The 18,522-nt window shown below is 40.0% G+C and overlaps 1 protein-coding gene across 2 annotated transcripts in view; it reads left to right on the top strand.

Moving 5' to 3' along the window:
* NPAS3 (neuronal PAS domain protein 3) overlaps window positions 1–17,680 on the top strand; it is a 664,058-nt gene extending 646,378 nt beyond the window's left edge. For both annotated transcript variants that reach the window (XM_009902996.2, XM_054162086.1), the window contains 3 exons: window positions 9,434–9,581; window positions 12,973–13,088; window positions 15,776–17,680. In XM_009902996.2, the coding sequence (XP_009901298.2) occupies window positions 9,434–9,581; window positions 12,973–13,088; window positions 15,776–17,085 (1,574 nt within the window). In that variant the 3' untranslated portion in view covers window positions 17,086–17,680. The remainder of the gene's footprint in view (window positions 1–9,433; window positions 9,582–12,972; window positions 13,089–15,775) is intronic.
* Window positions 17,681–18,522: the final 842 nt, after the last annotated feature.

Genomic DNA, 18,522 nt, shown 5'->3' with positions numbered 1-18,522 from the left:
TTGCTCTCTACAACTACCTGAAGGGAAGTTGTAGACAGACGGATGTTGGTCTCTTCTCCCAGGCAGCCAGTACCAGAACAAGAGGACACAGTCTCAGGGTGCGCCAGGGGCGGTTCAGGCTAGATATTAGGGAAAAGTTCTATACAGAGAGAGTGATTGGCCATTGGAATGGGCTGCCTGGGGAGGTGGTGGAGTCGCTATCATTGGAGGTTTTCAGGAGAAGACTTGATGGGGTGCTTGGTGCCGTGGGTTAGATGTTTGGGTGGTGTTGGATTGGTTGATGGGTTGGACGCGATGATCTTGAAGGTCTCTTCCAACCTGGTTTATTCTATTCTATTCTATTCTATTCTATTCTATTCTATTCTATTCTATTCTATTCTATTCTATTCTATTCTATTCTAAATCACTTGTGGCTTTGCCACCGTGAGTGATGTGGCCAGCAGGGGATCAATGTTGGTTTTGATGTCTGATAACTTATAAAGCAAGTAGGAAGGTGTTCAGCACTTTGTATCCGTGGACTTTTGGAAAGGCCCTTCCAAACATCTGAAGTCTTTGTATCCAGTGCCCCACATATGACTAGGTATTGAGTCTGAGATCATAGATGCTCACTTGTTGAGAAGTTCTTTTATCTTGCAGAGTTTTTGGAGTTTTTCTGGTCAGCACTAAGATGTCCTTTTAAAGCCTGTGGAGAACAACGGAATATTTCTTTCTTTTCACAAATCATCTTGTATAAAGGGACAAGATGCTTTAAAAATGGTTGATGTAGTTTACTTGAAATGTGAGATGGGGATGAATCTTTGTGGTAGTGGTGGTTAGAAGGGTGGGTGAACATTCAGTTATGCCATGCCACCATGACAGAGTGCTCTGGATCCCTTTCCTCTAGAGATGAGGCTGAGAAAACCACGCATTTCACTGAGTCCAAGTACCCAAACAGGGACTCTTCTCCCCAAAATGAAAGAATGTCTAAAGAGATCTTGTCCCTTAAAACAGACCATCTTTAACATGTGGTATTCAAAAGAAGATCAATATTTCTGCCAATCTGCTTCTGTGAAACTTCAGTCTCATTTCCTGTTTGTAGGATCTATAGTTGTGTAGAGTCTGCTGATACATTTGTAACGGAAGGGGTTACCTTCTAAAGTCATTAATCTTGCATAGAGTGTCATATGATGGACATTAATATTAGTGGAGAAATGGAGGACAGATTTAAGTTTCTTGAGCAAGCAGGGCCAGACTTCTCCTCTGATGTTACGTTTTAGTAGCTGAGGGCAAAATTTGGGTCTGGGATTTCATTTTCCCCTCCAGTTTGAACAGTGAGAGTTCATTAATGATAACAGAAGTGCTGTCTGAAGTTGGTGTTCAAAGCAGGCTTGGGTTTCTAAACGACGGTTTCAATATTAGCAGAAGGAAATCTCTTTATGGCAGGACTGAAGATTTAAAAGTCAGGGGAGACAGACAAATAATGATGGAAAAGTTAAGGCAGAGAGAATAAAACCTATAGATTCCTTGGTAGATAAAGCTAGTGTTCATTTTTTCAAGCCAGTTTATCATTAAATAAACTTGTTTAGTTTATTTACATCATTTTTAGCTGTAGAAATAACAAGGAAGAAAATCTGTTGTGCATGCTGTAAGCTTCCATGGAAGACTCTATCTAGTGAAGCATTTAATTATATATTATATTTCTCCCATTACATTTCATCAGTACCTACATAATGTTTTAAAATAAACATTCTGCCTAGCATTATATATTCTTGTTAATAGTTATTGTTAAGCATGATTACAAAGCTGTATATTTTTAGCTGACAGACCATGAGCAACTGGTATTTTATAACTACCAGGAAATGGAGAGGGAAAGAAAAGTGTCTCTTATCCAAGTATCACAAAGTCAGAGGGATTGGAAGGAACCACTGAAAATCATTGAGTCCAACCCCTCTGCCAGAGCAGGATAACTTAAAACAGATTCCATAGGAACACATCCAGGAGATGATTATTTGTGGTTAGTGCTAGGAGATACTGTTTGGGGTTTTTTTCTGGTTTTGATGGGGTTTGGTTAATTTGTACTGCTGCTGTGAACTGACATCACATAAACTCATAACATAGGGTTGATTTTAGACCAGACATCATCTTGGTCCTTGTCTGAGATAATTTGGAATCAGATGTGAAGGCAGAATCCCTAGAAGAGGCTAGGAATTTTCAGAGGGCTGTAGTACTTCTGTCCTTGGATTAGGAATAGGATTAGAATAGAACAGAATTAACCAGGTTGGAAAAGACCTTTGAGATCATCAAGTCCAACCTATCATCCAACACCATCTAATCAACTAAACCATGGTACCAAGCACCCCATCCAGTCTCTTCTTAAACACCTCCAGTGATGGTGACTCCACCACCTCCCAGGGCAGCCTGTTCCAATGGCCAATCACTCTTTCTCTTTTTTTCCACACTCTTTTCACTGTTTAGAGTTACTTTTATTCTCTAGCTGGACATGGAGCTTTTGGAAGGCTTTTCTCACTGTATTTGCCAAGCAATGACCTTGAGCTGCAAACTTCTTTCTTTCTTTTTTTTTTTTTTAACAGTTTGACTTAAACTGCTTTTAACATTTGTTGTTGTGCAAAGTGAGGCAGGAAAAGTACTGCTTAATTGTAAAAGGTTTTTAAGCTTTCCAATTTTTATAAATGGTTGGTTAAGGTTTTCTATTTTTTTTCCCCTGCAAGGCTGTTCATACTTATTTTGGCCTAATTTATCAGGTATTTGTGTATGCAACATCCCTGCACTGGAAAATTAAACAGTTTCCCTTATTGCAGAAGTAAGCAACTGCCACACTTAGCACTTTTACAGTGACTGTATATGCTTGAAAGAATTACCTCACATGACTGAAGAAGTGGGAGTTTGGATACCAGTGAGGTACAATTTTCGGTCATGAACCTGACCTGCTGCTTCCTATCTGACTTTGGAAGCGAGGAATTTAGATTTAGAAGCCAGCAATTATTGCTAATATTCATATCATGATAGCAGCCAAGTCTTGGTCGGTGTTAATGACTCAATGCACTCCGTTTTACCCAAACCTGAAAAGGACATTCTCTGTCCAGCACTCAGGTCTTCCTCCTGTCAAATGGTGTGACTCAAATGCAGCTTTCTACATCCTTGCAGAACAGTAGACTAAATCCTCTAAACAGTAGACTTGATGATCTCAAAGGTCTTTCCAACCTGATTAGTCCTATTCCTATTCCTATTCCTATTCCTATTCCTATTCCTATTCCTATTCCTATTCCTATTCCCATTCCTTTTCTCTTTTTTCTTTTTTCCTCTTCTTTTCTTTTCTTCTTTTCTTTTTTCTCTTTTCTTTTTTTCTCTTTTCTTTTCTTTTCTTTTCTTTTCTTTATTTTTTTCTTTTCTTTTCTTTTCTTTTCTTTTCTTTTCTTTTCTTTTCTTTTCTTTTCTTTTCTTTTCTTTTCTTTTCTTTTCTTTTCTTTTCTTTTCTTTTCTTTTCTTTTCTTTTCTTTTCTTTTCTTCTCTTCTCTTCTCTTCTCTTCTCATCTCTTCTCATCTCTTCTCATCTCTTCTCATCTCTTCTCAATTCTATTTTGCTTATAGTAATTCAGCTGAGATACAGTAAGTCACACAAGGCTGGTAAGGAATGCATTTGCACACTATCCTGACTTACATCCCCTCCTCCTTACCCTACCTTACGTAGTAGATCTGAAATCAAAGTGTTTGCGGAGAATTGCATAGATGGCACATGTTTGCTCTCCGAATGTCTGCAGGTCTCCTACCATCCAGCCTGTAATTCCGTTTAAGTAACAAACATCATTTGAGATTGCTAAATATTGCTCGGTGCTGTTTTTTCATTGCTAAAATCCAATGTGTAGATACTTTCTATTAAAAACATCTAACTCACTAATTGCAAAATCTATAGAAAAGTCCTTACGACATCAAAGGCTCACTTGATCCTTGGAGCTGTTACAAATGAAAAACTGTCTCTGTTACAAGCAAATAAGGCACTTAATGCACTCTTTCTGGCTGTGATGCTATTTTTCCTGTGGGTTTTCAAAATGACCTTCCTGTAAGCATCAAGGACTGTAACTTTTCAGATAAAGAAACTTGTTCTTGTTTTAAGTCTATGCCAGGTTCATTCCCCTATAGCCCACAGTTTTCAAAAGCAGAAGGAAAAGTAATCCAGAATTAAAAAAATAAAAAACTAAATAAAAAACCCACCTCTGTTTCCAGAATGAAGTTACCCTGTCAGCTTGCCTTGGGCCTTAGGTGGAGAAGTGGAGATTAAAGAGTCAGTATTCCTTTTCATGTTTCGTCTGCCAGTTTTGTGAATGTAGAAAGAGTACTTGTGGCTGCAGCTAAGTATCCAACTATGGTATTTAGTATGGCATTTTCATCCTCATGCAGTAAATTAAAAATATTCCTACACATTTATCTCAAGGGGAATTCAGTATCAATACCACCCAGTCATTGATAAAGGTATTGCAAGGAGCGGGGTGAATAGCGTGGCAGATGTAACCTCGGTATTTTCGCCAGTTACAAAGAGCCTCTTTGTGGAGCTGTGTGAATATGTAAGATGATCTCATCATTTCCTATTTACTCAATACTTACCTGAATACGCAATATAGTGTAGCTTTTAAATGCATATGCACATGACTAAAATGTCCTTTTGTACGAGACTTCCCTAAAAGGCTGCTTTTGATACCCAATTTCTTCATCTCCTCTTCAAACTGAATTAAGCTACTTCCTTCTTTTCAAACACAACTCACTATTTAGAAGCTTTGGCTTTGATTTCTCAGAACAGCCTTACAGGAAGAAACTATGTTCTTTTGCTTTTTGTAACCATATTCCTTAAGACAAACTTGTACTGATTTATTTTGATTTTCTAACAGAAATAGGTTCCTGCAAAGAACACTGACTGTTTCTTCTTCTTCCACCCCCCACCCCCCTCCTTCACTCCACTGCTACAAGAATATTGCTGTGTGCAAAGCTACCACAGAAAACTGAAATCCCTCTGTTGGGAAATGTGTACATAGCAATATATTCATACTCTGAGAAATAAGTGAGTTCCCCCCCTCCCTTTATTTCATAGCATGATGTACTGTCTTGCATGCTAGCCACTGAATTCAAATGCACTAACTAGGTAATGTTTCAGCAAATTTTAGTCAAGTTTAGCACCCACCATTTTAGGGAATAGATCTGTGCATCTAATGTAAAGGTTACTAGTTTTAAAACATTAATCTTCATTTATTCCCTTTGATTAGAGGGTTTATATGTGTGTATATATATGTGTGTGTGCATATCTTTCTCTCTCTCTGTATATATATATGTGTATATATCTATGTATATATATGTAAGTATATAACCCAAGTCCCACAAGTCATCCTGTTGATGCAATCACAAGTCTCACCCACCCCTATATTGCACCATCTGCCAGGCTAGGTACTCCACTTATAATCCGACTTTTAAACTATTACTTTAAAACTCTGTGCATTTCTTAGTGTACAAAAATCACAGAATCACTCAGGTTGGAAAAGACCCTCGGGATCACCAAGTCCAACCAATAACCCAACTCTACAAGGTTCACCCCTAAACCATATCCCCAAGCACCACATCCAAACCACCTTTAAACACATCCAGGGTTAGTGACTCAAACAACTCCCTGGGCAGCACATTCCAGTGCTTGACCACTCTTGCTGTGAAAAGGTATTTCCTAATGTCCAGGCTAAACCTACCCAGTCACAGCTTAAGGCCATTCCCTCATGTTCTATCACTAATTACCTGTGACAAGAGACCAGCCTCAGCCTCTCTACAATGTCCTTTCAGGTAGTGATCAATGAGGTCTCCCCTCAACCTCCTCTTTCAAACTAACCATCCCCAGCTCCTTCAGTTATTCTTCATCAGATTTATTCTTCTGGCCCCTCACCAGCTTCATTGCCCTCCTCTGCACCATCTCCAGCACCTCCACATCTCTCTTGTAACAAGATCCCCATAACTGAACACAATATTGGAGGTGCAGCCTCACCAGAGCTGAGTACAAGGGGGACAATCTCCTCCCTACTCCTGCTGGACACAGCGTAGAAGCCAGGATTCTTGTATTAGAAATGCTGAATCCTGATTCTCAGGTAGGGATTTGCCTGAAGTACAGTGTGAATACGTTCAGGATGTGGTCCACATGGCATTGCTTTTTCAGAAGTTTATGCTAAGCAGCAATGCATGGTCTGTGGCTGGTAATAAAACATCACTTCCCAAGCAGAGCTTAGAGTCAACTAATTTCTTTCCTTTTCATTTCTTCTCAAAATCAGTAGCTCTGGACTCTGTTTCTCAGAATGAAACTGGGCTTTACTCAATAACCTTAGGTTATCAGTAAACCAGATAGATTTCCCTTCCCGATGTGTCCTTCTAGTTGCCTCTTTTCTAACAATTCTTATCTCATTTCTGTGTTTCAGCTTTGCAGTGCCAACAGTTACAAAAATATAATGAATTGGAAAACATTTAAAATCTTTTATTATTATTATTCTTTCTCTTTCATCATGTTGGGAAATCTCTTCTCAAGCTCTAGCAGGAGCTTTCAAAACTGGCTTAGGGGTGCTTAGTGCACTCTCAAAGGATATAAGAACCAGATTTAGCAGTACAGCACAGCTGGCCTGCTGGACAATCTCTTTACAGAGAGAATTTTTATATTGAATCGTGGGACTTTGCTTCAGAGTGTGGCCCACAAATCTCTCATATGAAACATGCTTTGGGCAGATGCAGGAAGGAAAATCCTTTGTATGTGGTAAGATTTGTGAGCTGACTAAATATGTGTAGGAAGTTGCAGGTAGAGGAGCTTCATGGAAAGCTCACTTTCAAGACAGTATTTCGAATATTCTTTGGATGTACAGTAATTTGGGGACCTGATCTCTTAACTAGATGGTTTGTATGCAACTCTGATGCACTGAACTTTATTTCTTGAAAAAGCAAGCACCTTTTCCTTCAGCAGTAACTTATATGGGGTTAATTTTCACCCTTTCCCATAGTTCTGAAATGGCTGCTCTGTTCAGCTCGTGACATTGACTTTTCCAGTGGTGCAACAACCAGTATCAAAGGTACTGAAGGAAGAAGGACCATGATGGAGTGAGCTGAAAGTGTTGGGGGATCTGGGTCCTTATAGGTATCACTATGCAGAATTGCAGTGTGCTCTTCAGTTGCTGGCTGGCACCTTGGTTTTCAGATGTGCATGTGGGCAGTTGAGAGGATTCATCCTTTGGTATTTGTATAGAATGGTAAACTCGCCAGAAAGAAACTATTCTAAAGAAGACAAGAGTATAATTAGTAGATGCAAGTGCAGAAATGTTTTCCTAGTTTCTGCACACACCTGTGACTGTTCAGGTTTGCAGAAAGGAGATAATATCACTCCAGACTTCCAGGCTTATCAGTTGTACTGTCAGCTGTAAGCAGAGTATTTTGAATATTCCGATTTACTGAAATGGAAAAGTTTCCTGTAACCAAAGCTTACAGCAGTGCTTTTCTTCTGTAATTCTGCTTAACTGATAAAGTTGCACTAATTTATATGATGTTTTCCAAAGTGGCAACGCAGCATTGGTTAGACAGAAATGCTGGGTAGTCAGTTGTTCATGTTTTATCTTTATGCTGCTCTATAATGAAGTTTTGAAGCCAATGAAGTTATTATAGCAGAATATTTAGAGCTTGGAATACAAAAATGAAAATTTAGGTAAGCTCTGCTAGAGACAAACCTCCTTAACTAGACCCAGTTAACAACTATCTCGACCAAGTTAACACCAAGACCCAGATTACAAATAATTGGTCACATTACAGCTGAAGACTTTACCTTCATTTTACATTGCACTTTTTTTCACATGCATTTTTTAATTCAGTAGTTGAAAAACTGAGTGGGAATTGGAGGATCTCTCCAAAGTAAGAATGCATCTGTGTTTGTATGGCTGCCTTTGTAAATATCTTTTTCTCTAGTTAATCTGCTGTACATGGGTTTAGACATAGATACATTCATACATGTAATTAGGGGTATAGACATTTGGTTAACTTGAAGGCTCCAAAGTGTCATTTGTCACATTTATGGCAGGAACTTTAACTGCCTTAAATACTTATTCTTTTCCAAAGTGACTTTTTTCTTTTCCCTCTACACCCCGCCCCCCCCCCCCCCAAAAAAAAAAAAAAAGAAAAGAAAAGAAAATGTACTTCATGAAACTATTGTATATGAAGCACTTATTAGCCGTAATTAAATGGACAATATGAATTTACTACGTCTTTAGGACTCTGGCTTGTTCTGGTTTAGAGCAAGATGATTAATGCAAATACATATTACTTGAGATAACCATTTAGCAGCTAATTTAGCCAAATTTATTACAGCAGTTAGAGGTTTTTCATTTTAGCAGACGGAGACAAGGACATGACAAAAGCAGGTGGTGTCTATGAGTGCACACTGCCCTCTAGCGCCCAAACCTTTGCGGCATTGCCGAGCGCTGCAGGGAGAACCTTCCCCACTAACAATAGCGCCTGGGTTTGGGAGAGCGTGCCGCTGCTCCCTTCCACTAAAAGAATTCCGTTGCATCCCCTTCTTCTGACGCTGAAACATCAGATACAAACCAGAACCGTTTCAGCTCGGCAACATTTTTTTGGCCAAAGTATTACTTTGAACGTCTGTGGTTTTTAAGCCTTCTTGCTGTGAGCATTTAATAGCACCGTTTCACATTACTGATTGCTTTTACTTGTTTCTCTCTTTCCTTGCAGTTTTCAAACATTGGAGAGAGCTGTCACACTTTGGCTCCAACCAAGCCATTCTGTGCCTCCCTTAGGCCTCTTTCTCAGTCTGTTGATTTACTTTGCTCTGTTAGAAAGTAAATTCTCCCAAGACTTTCCCCCCACTGACCAGTGGAGATTTGGTTCATGTGAGAACTGTAAATTCTGTTTGACAAGATCAAAGAAACAGATGTATAAGTTCAGTGGTTGATATTGCCTGCAATAAGGAGAAATGATCAAAGCAGCAGGGGTAGAGTATCTTCCCAAACCTTTCAAATATCCAGACTCTCAAAGAGGTCTACCTAGGAGCTATGAATAAATCACATATAAATTTGCCTCCTTTTTTTTCTCCTTCCCTTTTCTTTTTTTGCAGTTTGACATTGAGTGCATTGAAAATGTCCACACAGTAATAAGTATTTTGTGAACCACAGAGAGTTGTAGCTCTTTTTACTTTTCTTCTTCCACTAGTTTCCAAAGAAACAGATTAAATTATACTTTAGAAACTTGCCAAGCATACAGATAGTTATGCTGATCTCCAGATCCTGTTTGTCAGCTCACTGGCGAGCTGCATTGAACCTAAAGGAAGCCAAGTATCTTCTGCTTATACCTCTGCTGTGTTGTACAATGAAGTTCATCTAACAACAGTATCTTGCTTCTGTTTTGTTTTGTTGGGTTTTCTTGCCAGTGCTGAATAAGGGTCAATGTGTAACAAAGTATTACCGCTGGATGCAGAAGAACGGAGGTTACATCTGGATACAGTCTAGTGCGACCATAGCTGTCAATGCCAAGAATGCAAGTGAGAAGAACATCATCTGGGTCAATTACCTTCTTAGGTAGGTCTTCCAGGCACTCCTCTCACTTGAACTGCTGTCTCTGTTGTTTCTCACTGTTAGTGAGAGGTTTAGGGGGAAAAAACCAAACAATTACCTACTGAAGAAAGTTAAGAACTTTTCATATGGTCCACCTCAAAATCACTGCCATTTGATTACATTGATTGAGGCATCTGTCATATCTCAGTACACTGGAATAGTTCTGAATTATTATGCTACCTTAGTCTTCAAATAAATCATAGAATCATAGAATTGTCAGGGTTGCAAGGATCATCCAGCATCACCCCCCCCTGCCATGGGCAGGGACACCTCACACTAGATCAGGTTGCTCAGAGCCCCATCTAGCCCGGCCTTAGAAACCTCCAGAGATAAGGCTTCTAACACCTCTCTGGGCAACATGTTCCAGTGTCAGACCACCCTTATGGTGAAGAAATTCTTCCTAATATCCAGATAAATCCTCTGCCATTTTATTGCATGCCTGCACTGCCCTGAAATCTATTCAACCCTGAGCTTCAAGATAAAGTGATCCACACCAGCTTCCAGTAGTGGTGTTATAAAATCCAATGTGGCGTGTTGGACACCGGTTTATTTGCTTATTGAGAATGCAAACTTCTGGAATGCTGCAAAAACGTTGCTAAGAAGGGTGTTTACCAAGTTCACTCCAGAGAAAGGAATTTTCTCAGGAGAAAAGCCTTGAATGGATATGTTGCTTCTGTAACCATCAGCCAGTATTCACATTGAAGAATGCAAAATAGGATTTAAAAATAAAAGTAGCAATTCAGACTATTTTAAACTGTCAGAACTATTTTAGACAGAAATAGTTGTAATAACTTCAATGAAAGGCTCTTCCCTGAGAAATTATTTCACCAAAGCCCAAGTATTTTTGAAGAAGTGGTTTCTGAGCTCAAGGGAGGAGCAACAGTCACTGAGAAACAGTGAATTACAAATCTGACCTTTCTCATCTGAAATACATTCCACTTTGTGAAAACATGCAATAAGGTTGGGGGATTTTCTGTTTCATTTCAGAGCAGAACAAACAAACAAATAAAATTTGAAGCCTTGAGATTGTCATGAAATGCAATTGTCATTTTCTGGCCTGTTCTCCTTTTAAGTGGCTTGTCATGGTTTGTTACATTCCCTTTGATTCCATGAGAGTTCAAAGTCATGTCTAGGGGTTAGATTGTGACTTATTATGCCAAGTCCAGCAAGCCCTGAAGACACTATGCCTGCCTAAACTTGCATGTTGAAATACTTTTGATTCCCCTTTTGGGGAAGAGGAGGAAGCAACCCCTGACAGGAGGGCATTGAGGGATACTGTGGGAAAACTTCCACAGCAGTGAACTGTTCATTTGGGCTTGCATGTTTCTGTCCTGCTATGATTGAACATAGGCATTTCCGAATGTATCCTCATCCTGCTACTGGTTTTTGTCTCTTTTTGCAAGAGTGAGGCAGAACATAGCATTTCAAGAGGTCATCTTCAGCCTGCCAGGTCTAAACTGAAAGTACAGCTTTACTGCCCCAGTTCTGATTGGGCTTCAAACTGCCCAGAAACGTGCTCATATTCTAGAAAATAAGAATTATAAGCAGTTGCTTTTGTCCCATTTGCTGCTTTCCAGACAATAAATGAACCTAATCTACAAATGTCCCAGGAGATTATTTTCTCTAACATAATATACCTAACACCCCAAAATTAATAAATAAATGAATCCCCCCCCCCCAAAAAATACCCAAAACATAAAAAACCAAAGCAGTGCAGTCTTCCCCCATGCCTCCTTCCAGAACTTGATTTTTCTGCTATATTCCCTTCACTGGCCTGTTAGAGAAAGATTAACTTCTCCACTGAAGTTGTATGTTTTTAATTTAGATTTTTCCTGGTACTGGAATCTGCAAAAGATCCAAATGTCCAAATAATATTTTAATGACAGATCAAGGCATAATTATGTCTCCTCTTAGCAGGAGTACTGGTCTGTATACATTTCCATGCATTAGAAAGTATGATTCAGCTGTCTGTAAAAGGATAGACTAATTATAGTGACAGGGAGGATTAATGCTGTTCTTGTCCTAGCAACTTGTTATTCACAGTGTGAAAGCCCTCAAACATCTTTTGCTTGGAGGGGGCAAATTTGGGGACTGCCCTGGGATGCAACAGAATAAAGTCACTTTGTCAGGACAAAACCATAAAGATGATAATCGTAAGAACGGCGTTTCAGTGTGAACTGTGTGAACTCTGAATTTTCACAGCGCCCTGTAACAGGCTGGATGTGGGCACACTGTCATTGTGAGAGTGTGTCAGTCACCCCGGCACTGCTTCGCATTGTTCTGTGCAGGACTGCGGATTTTCTGCTCTATCACCGGGCTGGAATTTGAGCTGCATAGAAATGCTCACCTATTCAAAAATGATTAAAGACTTTGTTTATTTTTCAACATTCCTGTGCCCCTTCCGTCGAGCTGTGCCTGTTCCCCTGCCTTTGCACGGATTTGGGAAAGGAACACATTTTAAAGGGTGCAAACCAAGATGCTCTTTTGTTTGGCTTTTTTTCCCCTCTGGTAATGTAGCTTTTTTACATTGCAGTCATGTTCATTGCTAACAAGTCACAGGTGAGCACCACATGAGCAGATGAAGATATGATTATAATGGGTGTGTTGACAGTTCTTTATCCCTAACATATGCATCTTAACGTGCACATGTGCATCTGTCATATAGAGTGGTTGCTTTTGGGATCTTGGTGATGTCGATGCCTGTGTGCCGTGTTTAAAAATCTATAACCTTTTAAATCTGTGGTTTTGGCCAAGTTCTTTTGAGAAGTGATCATTTTCTCTAGCCCTAACTTAGCACCTTCTTACTAACTTTGTGTATGGTCTGCTTGATTAAAGTGTGGAAAACAGGAGCAGGGAGAAAAAAACAGGTATTGAAAAGGCTCTGTAGAGGTAGATAGAGAACATTGTTACAGAGATAACTCTAATAGACATTGCCGGTGGGAGAGAAACAGATTGGAAAAGTTAAAACACCCTCTCTGTCCTTCCAGGCACAGTAATGGGATCGAAAAAGAGATATTTTGTTGTTGGATGATTACACAGTGTAGCTTTTCTGTTAGATAGCACACAAGCCACGGTGTCCCACTTCAGTAAGAATGCTTTGATAGCTCTAAAACTTCACCAGAATCAAATGAGCTTTAGTGCCTGGTCAATATAAGTATTTGACAGCAGTATTAAAATAAACCTTCATAAAATCCCTGCTGTGAAGCTCTGAGGAGCGAAAATGGACGTTTCTGTGTTTGCTCTGCTATTCTTCTTATTTATGTTCTTTGTTTCTGAACTTTGATATAAAAAGAGGGGGGAAAGCATGAAACTGCAAATCATCCAATTGTGATTATATTTGCTGTCTCCTCTTCAGTAACCCAGAGTACAAGGACACTCCAATGGATATTGCACAACTTCCTCATCTGCCGGAGAAAACCTCAGAATCCTCGGAGACCTCTGACTCTGAGTCAGACTCAAAGGACAACTCAGGTAACGCACCTGGTGTGCCTTTTACGCCCGCACAAGGTTCATGTTATGAGAGCCACATGGTGGGCTTGCCATTTGCTTGTACTTCTCAGGGATGGTTCCCTTATAACAGGAAGCAAAGCAAAACTAAACCAAATTGAAAAACACTAACAAAATCTTTGCATGGCCTGCATTTCCTCAGTACTCTCTGCAAACCAGGTATTGTGCCCTGTGCAGAGGACCTGGGGATTGTAGCTGTTGAATATTATTCTAGTTCTTATCATTCCAGAGTAGGCATATGTTCTGAAGATAAGTCTCTACTGTCAGTTTTTATGACCCTTTTCCCTGTATCTATACATTTTTAAGAGTCTCACTAGGGAAGCAGTGAAGATTGCAAAATTTGAGGGTTTATTTTAGGTTAAAAGAATTGAGTTTTATTAGAAGCTATGGGTTCAAGCACTTGTTTTAAAGCTCTCTAAGTTTGGGACTTCAGTTGTTTTTTACAAGCTAAAGGTACTTGTCAAACTCAATGTGTAAATTAGGTGTACAGATGGTCCAGTGCACAGATGGTTCACACATTCCCTATTAATTTTAAAAGTGGTTACCTAGGCATAGGTACAGATCATCTGGCTTTGAAAGGAACATCATTTCCAGTGGCCCAAGAAGGAAGGATGTTACTCTGCTGTAGTATGCAATATATATATATATATATATGACCTTCCTCTCATGTCTATAGTAACAGCCAAAAAAATCTGGAGAAAATGGATCACAGGGACATAAGCAAAAGCAAGAAGAGGAGCAGGCCTTAATGTTATGTGATCTGGCTGTTCTCGTTCATGTTTTGCCCTTACTCTCTTTTGACAGCTTGTTATGATAGTTTAAGTCAATACTGAGCATGCAGACAGACTTGTTGCCCACCATCACTGGGGATCTCTTCCAGCATTCCCAGTACTTCCTGTATGCTGTTTTGTTGCCAAATAGCCAGATAACAGACATGTGGGAGAACACTTTGTACTTCCCATGTGCACTCTGAAGTTTCTTCAGGTGAGAAGTGTGTGTTCACTCAGGACACCTAAGACTTATTGCGGAGCAATAGATCACTTTTAAAAGGTGCACAGATGTCTCCATCTCAGAAGAAGGTGTCTGGTAGTCTTGGCAGACAGCAGAGGCCGTGGGTTGTTCCTTACAAAAGAATTCACTAGAAATGCCAGAGGCCCTGAACCTGGAACAGCATCCTGGATGAAACCAAGTTCAGTCCAAGTTCTGATAAAATCCCAGGCAAATTTTGTGCAGCTTTGGATAACCTCACTCTAAGCCCACTCTTGACCAGCTAGAAACCATGGCCTTAAAAAAAAAAAATCTTTAAAATAAAATTCAAATTATTCAAAAATATTGCTAGGAGAAATTCAGCCCTAGGTGGAAGGAAATGCTGGATGAGATTGAGGTGGTTGGGGTTGTTACTTTGCCTTCCATAGATTTTATTCTTCCAGAAGGGAGGTCTCTCTGCTACTGATGACTCAAGCAAGAGTCCTTCTGAGTGGCTTGTGAAGTGCATTGCCCTGAATCCTCAGAGAGCTTCCCTGTCAAGCCCACCTTCTCCAGAAGGACTAGGAAACTGTTTGCTCTTGACATGGCTCCAGGGGTAACCAATCTTTAGAGGAAAACCGGCCCTTCCCCTTTTCCCCTAAAGGAGTGTATTGAAAAGGGCAGTACTTGGCTCTGATGAGTGAAAGAACATCTTTTATTTCCCAACAAAAGGTTTCTGGCTAGTTTGTAAAAGATGAGGTCTCCTGAAGCCCTTCCTGATCCTTTCAAACATAGTATGATAATGGAGCATATTCAGCCTCAAAGCTGCTTTGGCTGTCTTGAGTCCAGGGGGCTCGAGTGTTTATTGTATCTGTATTAGAATTAGGTAAAAATCTAAAGCACAACTAAACGAATTCCGGCAAGAAGAGTGACAGGTTCTCAGTGCTGGAGCTGGGCTATTTTCAGTGGCCCTTAGATGACTTGGATCAATCAAGAATTTAATTCTCTGCCTGATTTTTTATTATTTTTTTTCATTTGCTGCCCTTCAGGGGAATATGAGAAGACAGTCTAGCAACGTAGCAAAATTGTTTTAAGTGGTTTATTCATTCAGATGTATACACGTATGACCTGCTTCTCCTCTCACACGAGAGGAAATCAGCAGTAATTCCACTGAAGTCAGAGACATTATGCCACTTTCAAAGTGGCAATGGTGAGAGGAAAATGAGATGAGAGGACTAGAATCTTCATTAGTAAATAGTGCTGCACCTGGATGCCTGCCCACAGTAGGAGAACACAGACGTGAAAGAGCAGTCACCAGAACAGAACAGTCATAATGGGATTGTTCCCTGGCTCCTCTTTGGATGACACAGCTACAATGCCTTTGTGCTCACAGTTGTCAAAATTATTCTTGTCCAGCAAGTAGATGAAAAGACCCCCCTCAGTCAAGGTGCAGGCCGTGTGGCATAGGCTTTTAGTGCATTAACAGTCCTGAGTCCTGACGGTGAACAAGGCTCTTCCAACACAGTGCTGCATAAATTGTGGCTCTGCAGAAGAGAATGTCTCTTGCCAAAAAAAAAAATAAAGTTTACCCCAACCAAATCTCATTGGTAGGTAAACATCTGGCCGTGGGTTGTAACTGAATATCCCTGTTGCTAACGGTTTGTTTCGCTTTCCTTCTTCTCCAGAGGACAATGAGAACTCAAAGTCTGATGAGAAAGGAAACCAGTCAGAAAACAGTGAAGACCCTGAATCTGACAGGAAAAAGTCAGGAAATCAGTCGGATAATGAAATGAACTGTAATGATGATGGGAACAGCTCCAGCAACCAGGACAGCAGGGACAGTGATGATAGCTTTGAAAACTCTGACTTCGAGAATCAGAAGGCCCCTGAGGACAGTTTTGGCACTCTTGGCTCTATGCAGATCAAGGTGGAGCGCTACGTTGAGAGTGAGTCAGACTTGCGGTTGCAGAACTGCGAATCGCTGACCTCAGACAGTGCCAAGGACTCAGACAGTGCAGGAGAAGTAAATGCTCAGTCTTCCAGCAAACATCAAAAGAGGAAGAAGAGGAGAAAAAAGCAAAAGGGAGGCAGCATGATCCGGAGAAGGCTGTCAAGCACCTCGAGTCCAAACGGGCTTGACTCAGCTTTGGTGGACCAGCCGCAGCTGCTCTCGTCACCAAACAGTGCCTCAGTGCTCAAAATTAAAACAGAAATCTCAGAACCTATCAATTTTGATAACGATAGCAGTATTTGGAATTACCCACCTAACAGGGAAATCTCAAGGAATGAATCACCTTACAGTATGACCAAGCCCCCCAGCTCCGAGCACTTCCCTTCCCCACAAGCCAGCAGTAGTTTACATGTCTCCATTCCAGACTCTGTTCTCACCCCGCCAGGGACTGAAAATACTGCCAGCCGCAAGACTCAGTTCAGCACCTCATCCAGCTCAGCCTTGGCTCCTGTCTCCTCTGACCCTTTGTCACCCCCGCTTTCAGCATCTCCACGGGACAAACATCCAGGAGGTCCCACAGCTTCCAACTCTTTGTTGTACACTGGGGACCTGGAAGCCCTTCAGAGGTTACAAGCAGGCAATGTGGTGCTTCCTTTGGTTCACAGGGTAACAGGAACCCTTGCTGCGACCAGCACTGCTGCTCAGAGGGTCTACACCACTGGCACTATTCGGTATGCTCCAGCTGAAGTTACTTTAGCCATGCAGGGCAACCTTCTTCCCAACACCCACGCTGTTAACTTTGTTGATGTTAACAGCCCCAGCTTTGGGCTGGATCCTAAAACACCGATGGAAATGCTCTACCACCACGTTCACCGACTCAACATGTCGGGACCCTTTGGAAGTGCTGTGAGCGGGGCCAGCCTGACCCAAATGCCTGCAGGGAATGTGTTCACGACTGCCGAAGGACTGTTTTCCACTCTTCCATTTCCTGTGTACAGCAATGGCATTCACACTACACAGACTCTGGAACGGAAAGAGGATTGAAATATGACCACATACTGTGTTCAGTGTTATACTCTGAGGCATAGACTATGTTTTAATTTAGACCTTTAATTCTAGCACTTTGAATTTGAGCAGGTCAGCTTATTCTCTCAAATATGATGGTCCCCATTTCATCCCCTTTCTCTTTAACTTGACTTATTCTTTAATGTAAAGATATTTTTTTATTTTTGCCTTCAGAGAGTCGAAGTACCAGTTGCCTGCCATTTTGTCTTCTTCTAAGATGTGTGTTTTTTCCTTTGCATCTTTATTAAGATGCCTTTAATATGTGTATGCCTCTGCCATAGAATACTCAGTGTTGTGGTAAAGAGATTTTAAAGTGACAACCATTGGTTTTACTTCAAAATGATCTTGATATGATCAAGATTAAAAGAGACAAGCATAAACAATGTGCCCTGTTTGACTAAGTCAAATGAAAAGGGGTTTTTTTGTTCCTAATTCCTTTAAATAGGGGATAGTATTTTAGAATTTTATGCAGAGTTTAATTCTCTTTTTATGGTTAAAATTTTCTTACTTGCACATAAAATAATTTGGGTTCTTAAAAAGTTAATTTCTGGCCTGTGACTAGAATGTTAAAAAAAAAAAACACAAAAACAGGAAAAAAAAATAAAAGTTGGGACTAAATGTTAATTACTGAAACTTTAACTTAATTTCTAAAACCATGGTGCTATCATTTTTTAATCTGTAATGTCTTCATACAATATGCAGCTGGTGGGCTGGGTTTTATGGAAAGAGTGTGTTCCGTGCTGGTTTAATAGTCGGGTGCTGCAGTCTCCTTGGTTAGTTAAGACAAAAGCCCTCATTAACATTTGCTGCAGGACTTTCAAATTTTTTACCTCCAAACTAACAAAGCATAGCCTCACATCAAATTTAAATGGGTCAGGAAGCCTTTTTGCAAAAAAAAAAAAAGAAAAAAAAGGAAAAAAAGGAAAAAGGAAGGGGGGGGGGAAATAAAAAAAGTGCTTAGGATTAAAAAAAAAAAAGTAAAAAGGGAAAAGAGGAAAACAAAACAAAAAAAAGAGACAAAAAAACTCAATTTAATTGACGCGAGGAGCAGTTTCTTAGGTGCATATTGTTTTGCTTTACTTTTTTTCTCAGTGTAACTGAGGCTAATTTTACAACAGCAAATAACACTTCAGAGTTTAAAACAAACAAAAGAGAAAAAAAAAAAACAAAAAGAGAGGGAAAAAAAAAACACACACAAAATAAAAAGAATTAAAAGAGAATAAAACCAGAAGAACTATTTAACATATTTTGGGTTGGGTTGGGTTTGTTTGGGTTTTTTTCATTTAATATTATAGAGGGAAGGTTGTACATTTCTTTTTTTTGTTGTTCTTTGATTTGGGTGGTTGGTTTGTTTGTTTGTTTGACCTTATTTCTAGCGTGGAAACCAATATGTTTTAAAACTAAAGAATGGGTTAA

The sequence above is a fragment of the Dryobates pubescens genome, chromosome 5, assembly GCF_014839835.1.
Source record: "Dryobates pubescens isolate bDryPub1 chromosome 5, bDryPub1.pri, whole genome shotgun sequence".
Taxonomy (NCBI): Eukaryota; Metazoa; Chordata; class Aves; order Piciformes; family Picidae; genus Dryobates; species Dryobates pubescens.
Note: the sequence above shows the minus strand (reverse complement) of the source record. Positions and strands in the feature narration are given on the sequence as shown.